General features: G+C 42.9%; 1 protein-coding gene and 1 long non-coding RNA gene across 9 annotated transcripts in view; one reads left to right on the top strand and one right to left on the bottom strand.

Moving 5' to 3' along the window:
* Positions 1–275: 275 nt before the first annotated feature.
* LOC309655031 lies at positions 276–8,593 on the bottom strand. Its single transcript, XR_014260563.1, has 3 exons — positions 8,511–8,593; positions 3,788–4,099; positions 276–3,354 (listed from the first exon to the last, which is right to left on the bottom strand). It is a non-coding gene; the product is annotated as an uncharacterized lncRNA (long non-coding RNA).
* LOC309655011 (LIM zinc-binding domain-containing Nebulette-like) overlaps positions 4,941–16,578 on the top strand; it is a 213,316-nt gene continuing 201,678 nt past the window's right edge. For 3 of the 8 annotated variants that reach the window (XR_014260536.1, XR_014260537.1, XM_082449893.1), the window contains exons 1-2: positions 4,951–9,141; positions 10,401–10,495. Coding sequence is in view for 6 of the 8 variants with exons in the window: in XM_082449893.1 (XP_082306019.1) it covers positions 9,073–9,141; positions 10,401–10,495 (164 nt within the window). In the remaining 2 variants the exon portion in view is untranslated. Of the gene's footprint in view, positions 9,142–10,400; positions 10,496–16,578 lie in introns of all 8 variants that reach the window. The other 5 variants (XM_082449891.1, XM_082449892.1, XM_082449890.1 and 2 more) reach the window with 3 other exon arrangements.

Genomic DNA, 16,578 nt, shown 5'->3' with positions numbered 1-16,578 from the left:
AGCAATATGGATGCAACTAGAGATTATCATACTAAGTGAAGTAAGTCAGAAAGAGAAAAATACTATATGATATTACTTATATGTGGAATCTAAAATATGACACAAATGAACTTTTACGAAACAGAAACAGACTCACAGACACAGAAAACAGACTTCTGGTTACCAAGGGGGAGGGGAAGTGGGAGAGGGATGGAGTGGGAGTTTAGGGATAGCAGATGCAAACTATTATGTATAGAATGGATAAACAACAAAGTTCTACTGTATAGCACATGGAGTGGGAATTTAGGGATAGCAGATGCAAACTATTATGTATAGAATGGATAAACAACAAAGTTCTACTGTATAGCACATGGAACTATATTCTGTGATAAATCATAATGGGAAAGAATATTAAAAAAAGAATGTATATGTATATGTACTGAATATAACTGAATCACTTTGCTGTACAGCAGAAATTAACACAACATTTAAATCAACTATACTTTAATAAACAAAAAAAAGGACACTCTAAGTTTGTTTCTGAAGCTTATCTCAGTAATCTCTTTGGATGAAGGTCAGATGCCACATGACCTGCAAGCAGGTAATTATGCATACTGGAAAAGACATCATTTAAAGGACTATCTCCAACCTAGATGGAGGGACCCTTATCAGTTACTCTTAACTAGCTCATACACAGTGAAACTTAAGGGAATTGACTCTTGAATTAATTTCCATTTACAAAGGGCCCCTGCACTGGACTGGGCTATAGAGAGGACTGATGACCTCAAAATCACCGTTAAACAACGCTCAAATAGAGGAGAAACTACCAGACCAGGATGAGAAGACGACGTCTGAAGTGGACAGCTGACCCAAGATGCTGGACCAAGACTTTATACCAATTACTTTGATAATTGCTCACATCTTTGCTTAGGAACCAAATATATTTCTTTCTTGGGCACAATCTTATGCAGAGTTTAAAATTAATCCAGTTGTTGGGTTTGTGTTCAGTTACTTATATCCAGTACTTGTGGGTTACCTTGGTGGATTTCTTCACCCCGAGGCTCTTATTGGATGGCCCTTAGGAAATTTATTCTAGAAGAAAGAAATTATAGTTCTGTTCAGGCCACTATTGGTATTACTAGGTGGGATCCCCTCACCTGGTCAATTAATAATACCTGCTCTGACCCTGGCCATAAATATGAACTTTCTTTTGTGGTCACTCAAGCTCATTATGTTGGGAACGATTGAACCATACTAAGGATAACCAGCCTAGTAACACTAGGAAATTGGGCTGGGTGCCTTATGAACAAGGCCAATATATAATTTCCCTTAAAGATAAGGACTGGTACAGAACAGACTAAGTCAGATGACCTAGGAATACACTGAGCTGCACCTAATGGAAGTTCTTGGCTTAAATTCTTCCTCATGACCTTACTAACACTGCTGGATATACTATTTGTATTTTGTCTGTTTTACAAAATTGTTGCTTTTTGCATTACCAAATGTGTGACTGAGGCTTTGATAAAATGATGACCAGGCGACTTGAGCCAGTTGACCAGATATTTAGTTCTATATGAGATCAATGACTGTAATAGTGTAACTTTAGATATCGGAAGAAGCAACAAGAGGGATTTTTTTTTCCTGGACCATAACAGACTAGTAAGACAGGTGGTCCAGTGACTTTTGGCTGCTGTTAACAGGGCCTAGTCCAGTGATAGCACATTGAGTAGCCCATCAGCGAAATCCTCGCCTGACCTAGGAATGAGCATTCCAGCACCATGGGATGAAATGGTCATGAAATGCCTTCAAAGCCATGGTCGAATTTAAGACCATGAGGGTGCCTTGCCAAATAAAAATTGTCACTTGCCATCTGCCTCTAAGGATTAGGTCACTAGCCACTGCAGTTGCTGACCTTCAACACACCCTGAAAGGAGTTCAGGGCGGAGATCAGGAATGAGGCACTCTATGCTCTGGGAAAAACTGGCAGAACAGGCCTTCAGATAGTTAGGTATTTTCAGAAGATTTTATGAGCCCCAATTCTTGCATCTTCTCGTATCTATAAAAACACTAAAATCATTAACAGAGGCATCTGCTCCTTGTGACTAGCAGCAAGCCTCTGCCAAAATGCGTGCTTGATGCATGTGCCCCCATCACTAAAATCATATGCGATACTGACCTCTTCGGAGCAGTTCTTCAGAGCTATCTTAGAGGCTGTCTCCCGGGCTATAGTCCTCATTTTTGCCCCAAATAAAACTTAACTCACAACTCTCACATTGTGCATTTTTTTCAGTCGACAAAGGAATTTAAAAAAACACTTTTTTTCTATCACTATTTTTATTGGGCCAGAAGAACATTTGTGTTGATCTAATTTGCAATTAATTAATTAATTATTTCACTGGCAGAAAGCAACCTTTTAATTTTATTTTATTGAGCTATAGTTGACCTATTAGTTTCAGGTGTATAGGATAATGATTCGACATTTGTATATATTGTGAAATGATCAACGCAGTAAGACTAGTCAACATTTGGCACTGTACATAGTTACAAAATTTTTTTTATTGTGATGAGATCTATTAAGATCTACTCTCTTAGAAACTTTTAAATGTGCAATACAGCATTATTAACTACAGTCAAAATGCTGTACATTACATCCTCATGACTTATTTATTTTATAACTGGAAGTTTGTACCTTCTGACTACCTTCACCCATTTTGCCCATCTCCTGAGAACTTGATCTAGTTCTTAATTGACTATAAGTCATGCTGAGGTAATATATTAGTTATCTCGGGCTTCCATAACAAAATACCATACAGTGGGTGGCTTAAACAATAGAAATTAATTTTCTCACAGTTCATGGAGTCCTTCCATGACTTGTATGATGATAAGCCTCCTTAGAAGGTTATAGAACCGTCCAAGGTGGATATGATAAATTGCTAAGCTAAGGCAGTGGCAGTGAGGATGGTAACAGATCCATAAACTCTTTTGGAGATAAAGTTGACAGGATTGGGTACCTGGACAGGGTTGCTTAGGAAGGAATTTGGGTTGATTTTTAGGGTTCTGGCTGGGAAGGTGAGGTTGTCACTCATCGAGTTACTCTAAAGAGGAGGAGAGGAAGATGGAGAGAAATATGTTGACTTTTTGAGCAACCCAGAATATTTGTATCTACGTGAGAAATTAACTGGAGAAGTGAGGCAATTATCTGAAGACTTTCAGTAAAATGTCTTTTAATTAGGATGGGGGAGAGAGAATGAAGGCATGTTGTGCTCTTAACTACTTTGCTTTAGGATCTTTCCATTGGAGACAACAATGATGAAGAATCACAGCCATCTTGACTTCCAACTGCTTCTTTTAGCAGTCCTGGAACTCAGTGTGGTCCTAAAGACAGAACAGAATTCACGCATAGAGGGTATATTAGTTTCTTATTGCTGCAGTAACAGCATAAATTTATTGGCTAAAAGCAACATAAATTTATTGGCTAAAAACAACATAAATTTATTGTCTTAGGGTTATGAAGGTCAGAAGTCCTAAAATCAATATGTCGACAGGGCTGTGTTCCTTCTGGGGGAGAGAATCTGCTTCCTTGCCTTTTCCAGCTTCTATAGGCTACCTACATTCTTTGCCTTGTGGTCCCTTCCTCTGTCTTCCAGGCCAGCAGCATCTTCAAATCTCTCTCTGTCTGACATCTGCTTCCATTGTCACATCTCCTTTTCTGACTCAGACCTACCTGCCTCCCTCTTATAAAGATGCTTGTGATTACATTGGCCCACTGGGATAATCTAGGATTATCTCTCCATCTTAAGATCCTTACCTCAATCACATCTGCAAAGTTCCTGTTGCCATGTAAGGTGATATATTCACAGGTTCTGCGTATTAGGATGTGGAGGTTGTCTTTGGAGGGCCACTGTTTTGCCTACCACAGAGGGTCTGTCTTCTCCTTCATCTGGGGGAGGCTCAGTTCTGTGAGGACCAGAACAAGATGTTGCTGCTCCTCGAGCTTTTCTTTTCCCTCTTTCCAGATCTTAAAATGTTTTGCGTCAAACTTACAATTATGAGTTGATATCTACAAATGTTTTTGTTAAATTGGAGATTTGGTGGGCCTTATTTTGAAGAGATGTGTCATCTATCAAGAAATAATTCCACAATATATGTAAGTGAAGTCATTATGTGGTACACCCTAAACTGTCTGTCAATTATTATCTCTCAATTATACTGGAAAAAAAGAGAAAAAAATCATCATTATTTGAAGTTTGTTGCTATGCTATGTTAGGAGGGGATATTAAAGTGATATAAAAATTTCAGCATGAGGGTAAAAGCATAATAATCCCATCCCTGAAACAGGAACAAATAGGCTAATTACCCTAAACCCCTCATTTTAGGGGTGCTTATATTCTTGGGGGAGTGGCAGTAGCTGGTTCCTACTCCTGGTAAGAAGCGTAGTGTGCACTTCCTTTAGGTAGCATTTTCTGACTTCCCAGCTGAATTACAAATTCCTCCTCTGTTCTGCCACAGTGTCTGGGGGCAGGGTTTTACTTTAGAGCATTTATCACATTGTATTGTAATTCATTGCTTACTTATCTGTCCCACTAGATTTTATTATAAGCAGAGATCCTGCCTTATTCTCCATTGCATCCCCTTGTACCTAACATCTTGCCTACCAATACTTTTATATTGAATGGATGAATGAAAAGTAGTAATTGTTTCTATAACAGCTTCTGAATCATAAATTTCCATTAAAGTTTTAATTTTACATTTCTCATTGACTTGTGGTGGTACTGTAACGGTAAATGAGGCAATTTCTCTAAAGTGCATGAGACCTTTGGAGAGATGTGTCATTAGGCTAAGGGTCATATACAGCTATCAAATGAAATTGTGAGTTAAAATTTACCATTTTCTTTTAGTTTCACCTACCAAATTGTTGGCTGGGAAAAGTTGCCTCTGTGGTGAATTTGAGCCAGCTGGAAAAATGTACACAATTTTACACAATGTCTGACAAATACAAGGCACATAATAAAACTTTGTGTAATGAGAGAATGAATCATTTATTAATTAGTAATGAGACAGATGCTTTACTACACTTCTAACATGTATTATAGAAAAAAAAATAGCCCATACTGAATCTTGTATGGAAATCCATTAGTTTCTTTTTGGTGTGATGAGTGGAAAGCATTTCTCTTCAGTTCCTATCAGTTGGCTTTTGCTGCAGTAATGAACACCCCCAAATTTCAGTGGCTCACAGGAACAATTATTTCTCACTCCCATTATGTGAGGGTTGTGGACTTGCTGTGGCTCTGCTGGGCATGATTGGGCTTACTGAATTCATTTTGGCTCTACTGGCTAGACAGGTCTTTAAATTCCTGGACAAAAATCAAAGAAGCAGCCATTCCCTGGGATATGCTCTTCTTACAGCCAGGTGCCAAGGCTCAAGGAGATGGGAGAACAGAGGCAAACCATGCAAATGTTGTAAAGCTTCTGCTCTGATATGACATAAGTCATGCCCTCTGGAATTCCATTGGCTAAGGGAAGTCACATGACCAAGCTCAGAGTTACTGCAGTGGGGAAATATAGTCTGCTTACAGGAAGTGTTGCCAGGCTGGAAAGGAACAAAAAATTGTGAACCAATAATACAATCCACCATACTCTGCATCCTCTGTTTGTCAAAGCCACTATTTGGCCTTTTGTAATATTAATTACTCTTTAAGGATTTTAATTTGGAGTTCCTTTTATGTAGCTTAAATAATAAGGGTAATTATAGGGACTTCAATAGGTTCTATGTAAATAGGTCCCAGAGGTAAAAGTAAATAGATTTTGGAATTTTAACTAAAGAAAAATTTTAATTTTTTAAGTATTATAAATGTTTTCATAAGGGTCATGATGGTAAGTTTTTCTTTATATCTGTGGATGTCCAAGCCAGCAGCAAAGGATTTAATTAGAGATATTGGGGTATAGTAACCATAAGGACCGATTTCTAGACTAGTCACGTGAAAAAGACATGAAAGGGGCAAAAGGTCTCCCCAGTGGATAATTAAATCATTCATCTGCTTGAAAGAGGAAGGCTGGACCAGATGACAGGTTTCTGCCAATTCTCTGTTTATAGTTCTTTAAATTTTGAAATAAAGAAGCCCTTTAAAGACAGATGGTATTAAAACTCTTCTTACATCAGTGAAATGGCACTAAGAAATTTAGAAGCTGGCTTAATGCAGAAAATAAAATTAGCAAGAAAAACATAGTTGAGAGGAAAATATAACTTGAGTATTCACTGTTTACTTTTGAGAGAATAAAACACCATAGTTAATTCCAATTTTAATACATTCGTCTTATTCATACTTTCTTTCAAAAAACATTTGATAAGTATGTACTATGTGTCGGGCATTGTGATAGGTGCTGGTTGGCTAGGAAGTTACATAATTCCTAGTTAAAATATCTGATAAATCAGCTATAAATGTCACATATCACCATCATGCCTCCTTAGAACTTTTTGCTTACCATTTAAAAAGGACAATAGGAGTTTTAGACTATCTTTTATGATCTACATTTATGAAGATCTAAGTGCTAAAAAAAGTTACCGTCTTCTAGGTGATCATATACTTTTTTCCTCAGCCATTTCTTTTTTTTTTTTTTTTAATAAATATTCAATGTAGGTCCTTCCCCTTCCCCAGTTTTATTGAGGTATAATTGACAAATAAAATTGTAAGATATTTAAAGTGTACAATGTAATGATTTGATGTACATATATATTGTGAAAGGAATCCCCCTACGGAGTTAACACATCCATCACTGCTCATATTTTCCCTTTTTTTGAATGAGAACATGTAAGTTCTCTCTTAGCAAATTTCAATTATACAATACCATCTTAACTATAGTCACCATGTTATATATAAGATCCTCAGACCTTATTCATCTTATAACTGAATGTTTGTACCCATTTACCAACCTCTCCCTATTTCACTGCGCAGCCCCTGGCAACCACTTTTTACTCTATGTTCCACTTTTCCCCTTTTTTTTCCCTTTACGATTCCACGTGTAAGTGACATCATGCAGTATTTGCCTGGCTTGTTTCACTTAGCATAAAATCCTCCACTTTCATCCATGGTCTTAAGCATTTCTAATTAGCTCTGGGGTGTTTTTAAACAACTGATCTCTGACAGCAAATTATTGTTTTATTTGCTTTTGTGGTGGGCTTGTGAGACAGGCAAAGAGTGGTTCAAAGGCTGCTGCATTGGTGGATGGATCTCTTTTAAGAAATCATCTCTTTGGAAAAGTCAAACAGCACAGCCTCATTATGAATGTTATTTCATCAGTGCAGCCTGCCTGAGGAGCTCAGAAATCAGTAGTTTTCTTTTTTCATGAAAGGCTGCAGCTATGATTTTTTTAAAAAAACGACTAATATTTGTTACAGTAGTTGCTATGTGGCATTACTGAGTCTTAATCTGTGTGCTAGCAACGGAATGTGTTTGCTTATTTGTTACAACCGGCCAATGATAATCCTCGCTGACACTTCCGCAGCGTTTAACAAGAGCCAAGGCAGGTTGAAACACTTCAGAACTGCTGACTCATATAATCCTCACACTAGGAGAGCAGGAGCTGTTTTGTAGCGCTGTTATCCCCATTTTGCAGATGTGAAAATTGAGGCATAGAGAGGCTATGCACGAAGTATGTCATGTGCACAAAGTCACATGACAGTAAGGGCAGGGTTGGGCTTTTAACTGAGGCCGCGTAGCTCCATTTTGCTGCTTTTACAAAGCAAGTCCAGTAACCTTATTAAAACCAAAAACCGATTCCTACTCCGTTTGGTATCCTACCCTCAGCCTTCAGCTTGATTTTCTGGCCCTTCCGGTTAGGACCATGAGTTTGTAATTCCCTTCATGGAGGTGAAGAACTTTTCCTAGACCCTGTGGTGTTTAATTGCAAAAATTTACAGTGTATACACACACACACACACACACACACACACACACACACACACACACACACACACAGCAAAACGAATGATGACCGTTTAGTTAATCAGGAAAGGCTTGATTCGGGCCTAAAATGACCAGTCGTTCTTCAAGAACAGATATAAAAAGTGCAGCGGTGAGGAGCCAGTGAGAGACGTCTCTTCCCATCCAGGGTCCGAGGACTTCGCGCAGGCACACGGGGGACGCTTTCTCTGGGAGGAGGCCCGTGGGAGCGGCGCGGCACAGCCGGGGGCGCCGCAGCGACGTGAGTCTCCGGGTTCCCAGGCCCCAGCGCGTCGCTGCGCGCGTCCGGACCAGCCTCCGCCCGTGGACTGGGCGCTGCGCGGGCGTTGGTGCGCCGCTGCCTGCGACCCGGGGCCCGGGAGGAGGAGGGCGGGCGCACCCCCGCCCCGCGCTCCCCGCGCGACCTTTGGGTACCGGGAACGTCAGTCTGCCTGGGAGTGGGACTGCACCGGCCGGGGCAGGAGACAGGAGGAAGGGGGGCAGTGAGTGCGTGGGTTTGAGCCCTCCCAGCCCCGCGTCCTCTCACCCCCACCGCTCCCTCCCCCCGCCGCCGCCGCCGCCGCCGCCCACCTGGCCGCCCCCGCTGCGGCAGCGGCGCGAGGCTCGCTTCCAGGCCTCCGGGTCGCAGCGCGCGCGGTCTGCGGAGCTTGCCGTGTGTCTGCCCTCCCCCTTCCCCCGCTTCGCCCGCCCTCCCCGGGGCCCAACGTGCTCGTTCCCTGTCACTTCGGTCGGGGCGCGCTGGTGGGTTTGGCCTGCGCCGCGGCGGCGAGGCGGGGGAGCGAGTGAGCGCGAGGGGCGGGAGCGAGTGCCTGTGTGAGTCACCGGTACCTGGAGCGCGAGCGACGCAGAGAGAGCGGCGCGGAGCCCGAGCCGGAGCCGAGCCCGAGAGCGCGGCCGTCCCCCGGCGCCAGGCCCCGCCGCGAACCCACCCGCGCCCCCGCCGCCTCCCCGCGCGCCGCGCGGCCCGCTCGCCCCGGGCCCCGCGCCGACGCCCGACCCCGGCGCCCGGCCCGCGCCGCCCTCCCGCCTGCCCGGAGGCGGTGCGGGGCTCGCCGGGGGATGTCACAGCGGCTCCTCGGAGCCCCCAGCCGTCGTCGCTTCCGCCCAGCCGCCGCCCCCGGGAACCGCGACAATGAACCCCCAGTGCGCCCGCTGCGGGAAAGTCGTGTATCCCACGGAGAAAGTCAACTGCCTGGATAAGGTGAGCGAGGGGGCGCCGGGCTGCACCTGCTCGGAGAAGTTTTGGCATCTGGGATGGAAAGAGAAGAGTGGGTCTGTGCGTGTGTGTGCGCGTCTGTGTGTCTTGGCCCCGGGTGAGGGCACGCGAAGCAAGATGCCCGCAGGAGTGCCAGAGAGCACGCTTGGCGATCGTGATGTTGGAACCGGGAGAGGCTTTTGTCGGGGTGCGGGCGGCGGCAGAGCGGCTGCGGAGGGCGCCTGGAGGAGAGCGGCCCGGGCTGGGCCCCCAGGGGCAGTTCGGCCAACCGCGCGCCTCCCACCTCCGCTGCGACCCCTCACTGCCCCGCACGCCCACCTCAAGGATCCGCCCGGATCGCCACCTCACCCCCCCCCCCCGCCCCCAGCGCCTCGCGTGAGGGCGGCGAGGTGGAGAGGCAGATAGTAATTAACATGTCGTGGGGCGGTCGCTGCCGCATTGCTAAGAATAAGCCCCGCCGGAGAGCCCGGGCTGAGCGCGGCGAGCCAGACCCACTGGGGGCTAATCCACCCGCCTGGGGAATTCCAGAGGAAGTGGCTCTAGCCTGGCCCCCGCAGCCCTGCTTCCCTGCCCTTCCCGGGCGTGGATGGAGTTGAGCAGCCCGGGAGACAGACCCTGGCGCTAGCCTGAGCGACTGACAGTTGAACCCAGCCGGAGGCGGTCCCTGTGAAATTTGCGTGTGGTCATACAGATGCCTCATAAGAGCACGCCGTCATCCCTACAGTCATCCCAGACAGAGTCCGCCTTTCCCGCAATTTAGTGCAAGCTGGACAGGGATGGGGGGGCCGGGGGTACTTAACATGGTGCGTCTCCGGCCACCTCGGGTTGCCTGACTTCCGGTGAGCGCATGTTTATCGGGATGTTACAAACAGTGTTGTTTAGGCACTTTGAACTGGATTCGGTTTCCTTTCGAGGCCACTTCACAGGCTCCATTTCTCCGTTAACCAAGCGCAGAATTCCTTTTTGGCTGCTCATAGAAGTGTAATACGGGTAGAGCCCGTGACATTTCTTCCATCTGAGTCTGTACGTTGTGGCGGAGAGTCATTTAAAACTCCATTTTAATAACTGCCTGCTTTGTTTACTTAACTGAAAGTCGGCAAACAGCCACTGGTACCTACAGTCATTTTGTTGTAGTATTTTCAGACATGGGGACTTGTGATGCACTAAAAAAAAGGTCTCCTTTCTGTACCCATCCTGGAAAGAACTGGCGTTGTACTATAATTTTAAATATTTATTTTTTTCAGTATTGGCATAAAGGATGTTTCCATTGTGAAGTCTGCAAGATGGCTCTCAACATGAACAACTACAAAGGCTATGAAAAGAAGCCCTATTGTAATGCGTAAGTATTGTCAACATAGTGTGCCAGGTGTGGCACAGCAGCAGAGCATGGAAGTGAGTGGATTCGCCTGTTCTGAAGAATTGACTTGCTGTGTCACCCAGGTGTGGCAGTGGCCAATTACCTGTTTATGCCACATACTTTGGGGCCATGTAGTTTGTTGAAGTTCATTGCATTTATGTCTTTCTGATGTGCAGGGTAATTTGTGTGTCTTCAACCAGAAGGTTAGTTCTTGAGGTTCACAGTGTTGCAGAGTTAGGGACATTTGTTAGAAGCTGCAGAACTTAGACACTGAGAACACCTGTGCTCTGAAATGCATGTCAGATAGATTTGCATTTTATTCATATGTCAGTTTCCATTTTATCATATGATGTTGCCATACTGCATTTTCTGCCCGAACCTCGTTGCTTAGAGAAAGGAGTCTTGCTCCTTTGGCTTTAGCTGAGACCACTCCAGAGATGCTGGATCTTAAAAAGGGAACCAAAGAATTGAGACCTGGGTATTTCCAGCTGGTTAGTAGTAGGTCTCTCGGTGGGGATTAAAGAAGGTAAGTTTTCTTTAGTAGGCTTTTCCATTGGCATGCTTCCAGCCTATAATACTAGCAATTAGGTAGCATTTATGCAGTGCTTATCATGTGCTAGGCCCTATTCTAAGCACTTTATGCATTACTGACTCATTTAATCATTACAGACCCTATGACTTTGAGGAGTACTATTATTTTCCCCATTTGTCAGATGAAGAAATTGAGGCATTGAGAGGATAAGCCTCGGTAAGGGGCTCAGATCACTCCTAGAGACTGCAAATTGTAAACATTGTTCAGTGCTTCCAAATGGCTACCTTGGCGCCCTCGCCGTGTGTTTCCCCACTTTTTGAGCATCCCCCCACCCAGATTATTTTCAGTGGTGGGCTCTTGGCCCTGATTGCTGAGCCGCCTTCTTCCTGGTTCCCTTGTGGGGGCTTCTCCAGCCTGGAGGCGGCAGAGGATCCCTCGCCTTCTGGCTGGAGCATTGCCAGAGATGCATTCTCCCTGGAGTTTTGGAAAGAGGTTTATTCAGGTCTCCTGGAGATGGAGGGTCCATGGTTAATTCATGCTTCACTCATGGGAGTGAGTTTTCATAGACGGTAAATTTTTGGTAAGCGAATGTAATGTGCTCATACCTCTCTGATGAATAACCTAAAAAAAAAAAAAAACTCTTTGTATTTCCTTCGGTCCTAGCTTAGTGCTTACAAATACACCAGAAACTTTTCAAGAAATCAGAAAATGGTGGCATTGAACAGAATTCATGATTTGGATGAGTGAAGTCCACAGATAGTCCCAAACCATTGATGTTTTCAGCTCTCCTGTATCGTGCCTCTTACTAGAATAACATGAAGCAATAAATGAGATCCCAGTGTCGTGGTCGCCTGCTTCTCTTAAAGAGAGGTGTAGAGGGCTGGTTAAAGATCAAAGGCAGGTAGCTGTCCCTAGAAGGGAAAGGGCCCTTGACAGCCCATAGACAGGATGATTGTTCTTTGGTTAAAGGAGTGAACCATTCTTCCCATAACTCTTCTAGCCTGTGGCCTGATTCCATCAGGCTTCATGGGCCACATCAAGATTCTTTCTAGCTTCACAGCCTGAAGTTTTTGTTTTTTTTTTTTTTTTTTTTAGGTTCTGGAGTTTTATTTCCTGAGCTGAATAAAACTCAGAATTGCTATTATGCATAGTAGGATGGGGTAATTATAATAACGTGATTAAGTTTGTATGAACCCATGCATTGCAAGTGCAGTATGCTTTTACCCTTTTAAATACAAAATCCAAATAGGATACTCTATTAATTTTCTATTGCTTCATAATAAATTATCACAAACGTATCAGCATAAAGCAATACCCAGTTATTATCTCACAGTTTCCATGGGTTGAGAGTACAGACATAGCTTAAGCTGGATTTTCTGCCCAGGGTTTCACAGCACTGCAGTCACGCTGTTGCTCAGGGCTGTGTTCTTATCTGAGGCTCAGGGTCCTCTTCCAAGCTCATGTGGTTTTTGGCCAAATTAATTTTCTTGCTGCTATAGAATCCATGGTAGTTTACTTCTTCAAAGCCAACAGGAGAGAAAACCTCTTAACCTCTAGATCATCTTTTCAAGGGCTTGCCTGCTTAAGTCAGGCCCACCTGGGTCAATCTTCCTTCTGATTAACTTAAAGTCAAATGATTATGGGACTTTACATAATCAAAGTCCCTTCTTCACCTTTGCCAAACATATAGGTAACCTAATCATTGGAGTGGCCATCCCATCATACTCATAAGTCCTGATCAGATTCAAGGGGAGGAGATTACACAGGGTGTGAACATGAAGGGGCCACCTTACAATTCTCACAGCGTGAAGTTTAACTAGGTTTTACCAATGCCTTTGGGTGGCTCTGGAGGAATTGGGAGGGGAAGAGGAAAGACAGGAAGAGGAAAGACAGGAAAAAGAAAAGGAGAAGACAGCAACAAATATATATGTATATGTGTATATGTATGCATAATGTGTTTATGTGTGTGTATATATATACACACACATAAACATATGTATATATACACACACACACACAGGGCACACACATATACACACACATACAGATAAAGCATTGAATGAGAGAGAAAAAGAGATGATAAAAATAAAAGTACAGAAAAAAGAAGTGTAACTGAAGTGGAGTCTTTGATTGCATCGGGCCACTTGAAAGTTCAATGCTTACTGCTGAGTTTCAGTTCACTCCAGTTAAAAAAGAATATCAGATTCTGCAGCAAGTCATGGACGGCTGGTTGGCCCTCTGACTTCGTAGTGAACTAGTGCCCAGAACTGTTGAGATTTGGACCCCAAAACAAAAAAACCTCTGTTTGTAGATAAGAAACATCCTGCTATGTTGTTTCATAGGTCTGAGTCTTATTTTTTTAATACTTTCGTTATATCTACATTGAATGCTTATAGGTTTTCTCTCTAAAATTTCTTATATAATTCTAGTGCTTTGTTATTAGATTTAAGTTGAGTTTTGGGAGTAGCATCTCAGATTTTTTTTTGCTGAATGTTGGACATGGTAGTCCACTTTATGGAGCAGAGAGACAGGGTAAGACAGAAATCCATCTTTAGTGGGTGAATGAGTAGAATCGATGGTTTAAATGTCTAATTTAGCTTTACGTTCATGTCACAGCTTGATATGCTGTCTCCCAGACAACGAGCCTAGCAAAGTTGCGGGTTCTGTCTGCTGTAAAGGTTCCATGCTGGAAGGCCCCTATTCTCCACCCTTATTTTTCCAAGGGCGCAGGCTGGCATGTCAATTCACTGGTCAGCATGGATTACCGTTTGGGGATCCTGATGCCTCTGCTCTAAATCAGGTGGTGTGTGTCAGTCAGCTGTTCCCTGTGATCTTGGCCGGAAGGGCTGCCATAATTTCTCTGGGTCAGTGGTGGAAAATTGATTCTCTGAAGTATACTGCTACTGGGAAATGAAACATTCTGTGTCCATATAAAGTAATATTTTATCTGCCCCTAGTTTGGCTCAGGAGTGAATACACATACATGCTTAAATGAAAACGACTATTCTTCCCCCACTGCAACTTTTTTATTGTGAAAATTTTCATATACAAAATAGTTAAAAGAATAATGCAATGAACGTTTGAATATTCTCCACTGAGATGTAACTCTTATTAACATGTTGCAGTATTTGCTTCATGTTTTTATCTAGTATATGTACAGATATATTTATTATTTTGGGACCATTTGTTAGTTTCAGGCATCAAGCTGGTTTCACGCATCAAGATATTTCATTCTTAAAAAGGACCTCATGCATGTACTAACAATAAGGATATTTTTCTTAAAGAATCACAGAGCGAATATCACACTTCAGAAAATTAACAAAAATTTCATAATAACTTCTAAAATCTGGTCCATATTCACGTTTCCCTCATTGTCCTAAGGATGTCTTTTATAGCTTTTTAAAAAAAAATACAGGATCCAATTAAGGTTGATACTTTACATTCAGTTGTTATGAAAATGGCAACTTTTGATTATTGGAGATTCAATATCAGTTCTTTAATTTCTGCTGTCATTTCTGTTGTTTTACATAACCTCTTAGAGCTTTCAGGAAGAGTATTTACTTAGCATTTCTTGTAAAAATAACATGTAATTAACTTAAGAAACTTTAAAATAAATATTAAAATATGCTGAAAATATTTGAAAGCACAAGCAGACATTTAGGATTGTTTTAAGAAAACATAAAGGCTTTTTATTTTAATTGATACCCGGGGGCATTTTTTTAAATGGAATGAAGTAGTGAGTATTTTCTTCGGTCTAAATATGTTGCTTGTTTATATTCTTGTGTGTTTAGAGAAGAAACAAGTTTCCTGTTTGACTTCATGCAAAGAACATGTATAAAATATAATTTACCTAATATTTAAATTTTGACCTTTTGATAGAATGATCAAAGTATAGTACACACTAGATGTAAGATTAGGCATAATACACATTTAGTTCCTAATGCAGCAGTGCACCCTACTAAAACATTTAAGAACAAACTGATCTACTTGAGGACATGCCAGGATTTTTTTCCCATCATGGAACTTGCAAAGAAAAGAGGACTAGGCAATATTTTTATTGCTAAGAGGTGCTAGGAAAATAACACTAGCTGGTTAGACAAAAAACAGCTCATATTTGTATGTGAGTTGGTGTGCCAAGTTAAACTATAAATGTATTGCTGCCCAGCAAGCCCCACAAAGAATATAAACCCTGAAGGCCATTTGTCAAATAAATAATTTAACTTACTGTAGGTGTCAGAATTGCATTTATTATGTGTTTGTAGAAAATACATCAGTTCTTAAAGTATTCTCAGCAGTATCATCCCTTAGAAATAGCAGTGCCAATGACTGGCCAGTTAATGTACTGTCGCCAAACATCAAGTTCTTTTAGATCAGGGGAAGGATCAGTTTATGATGCAGTCGCTTTGCGGAGCATTGCCAATAATTTCCCCAAATCGTCACTTTTGCAGAGATTTTTTTGGGGGGGCTGAACATTTGTCCTGACCTGCTCTCACGTTAAATATCCCTTGTATCTGTGTCAAATGTATCTTCAGTTAGGGGGCTGAAAGAACACAAGTGTCTGTACTATAAATACGTTTAGTTATCCTTCCAAAGACGCTTCCTTCTCAACAGATAGTTTCGCTTAACATAATTTTGGACCAATTTAAAAATAAGCCAGCAGGAGCCATGCTCCGTGTTTACTTTCGCTCTGCCTGTGTTAGCGTTCTGTTTTGTGAATATGTATGGACTGTCTACAGCCTGGAAGATGCCGGGCAAGGTGCTCCTGGTCATGAGCCACTCAGAACAGGCAGCTCTGTTCAGCCTGCCTGCCTTGAGGGGGACTGTCTAGGCCAGCCCCCCAGTAGCTTTCACTTACCATTTCTCTGTTGGTGACTCCCCACAAGTGCCTTTACTAAGGGGTACTCAGAGGACATGGAAGGAAATTAAATTGAAACCTGAGATATTTTCCACCTCATATTTCCCTTATCTCTGCTGAGGCCTCCCAAACCTGGTTCCATAACACTCCAAGGACTTGAGTTATCTCAAGGGGACTTAGGAAATTCTTGCTATTACGTTAGCTTTAATTACTTAAGAACTTTTCATGAAAGGCACAGTAGGGTGATTGGAGATTTGAAGCAAGACAGAACTGGATTCAAATCCTGGCTCCGTCATGGTCTACTGAACGAGTCTCCTGATCACTGAGCTTCAGCTTTTTCATCTGTAAAATGGGAATAGTAATGCTTAACCTGCAGGGCCGTGTGAGGATGAATGAGACAGGGCATGTCAAGGTTCCAGCCCAGTTCCTGGCACATAACAGACCTTCAGGAAACTGTAGTGTTCTTATTTCCTTGACGGTACTTTTTTGAGGGGTGAAGGAAGAAAAGGAGGGTAAAAGGCAGAAGAAGAAGTTCCTCAGTATCCATGAAGGATTGGTTTCAGGACCGTCCCTCGGATACCAAAATCCGAGGCTGCTCAAGTCCACGGTCGGCCCTCTCCGCATCTGTGGTTCCATATCCTCGGATTCAAGCAACCAGGCATCGGGTTGTACTGTAGT

The sequence above is a fragment of the Balaenoptera physalus genome, assembly GCF_965194825.1.
Source record: "Balaenoptera physalus genome assembly, chromosome: 2".
Taxonomy (NCBI): Eukaryota; Metazoa; Chordata; class Mammalia; order Artiodactyla; family Balaenopteridae; genus Balaenoptera; species Balaenoptera physalus.
Note: the sequence above shows the minus strand (reverse complement) of the source record. Positions and strands in the feature narration are given on the sequence as shown.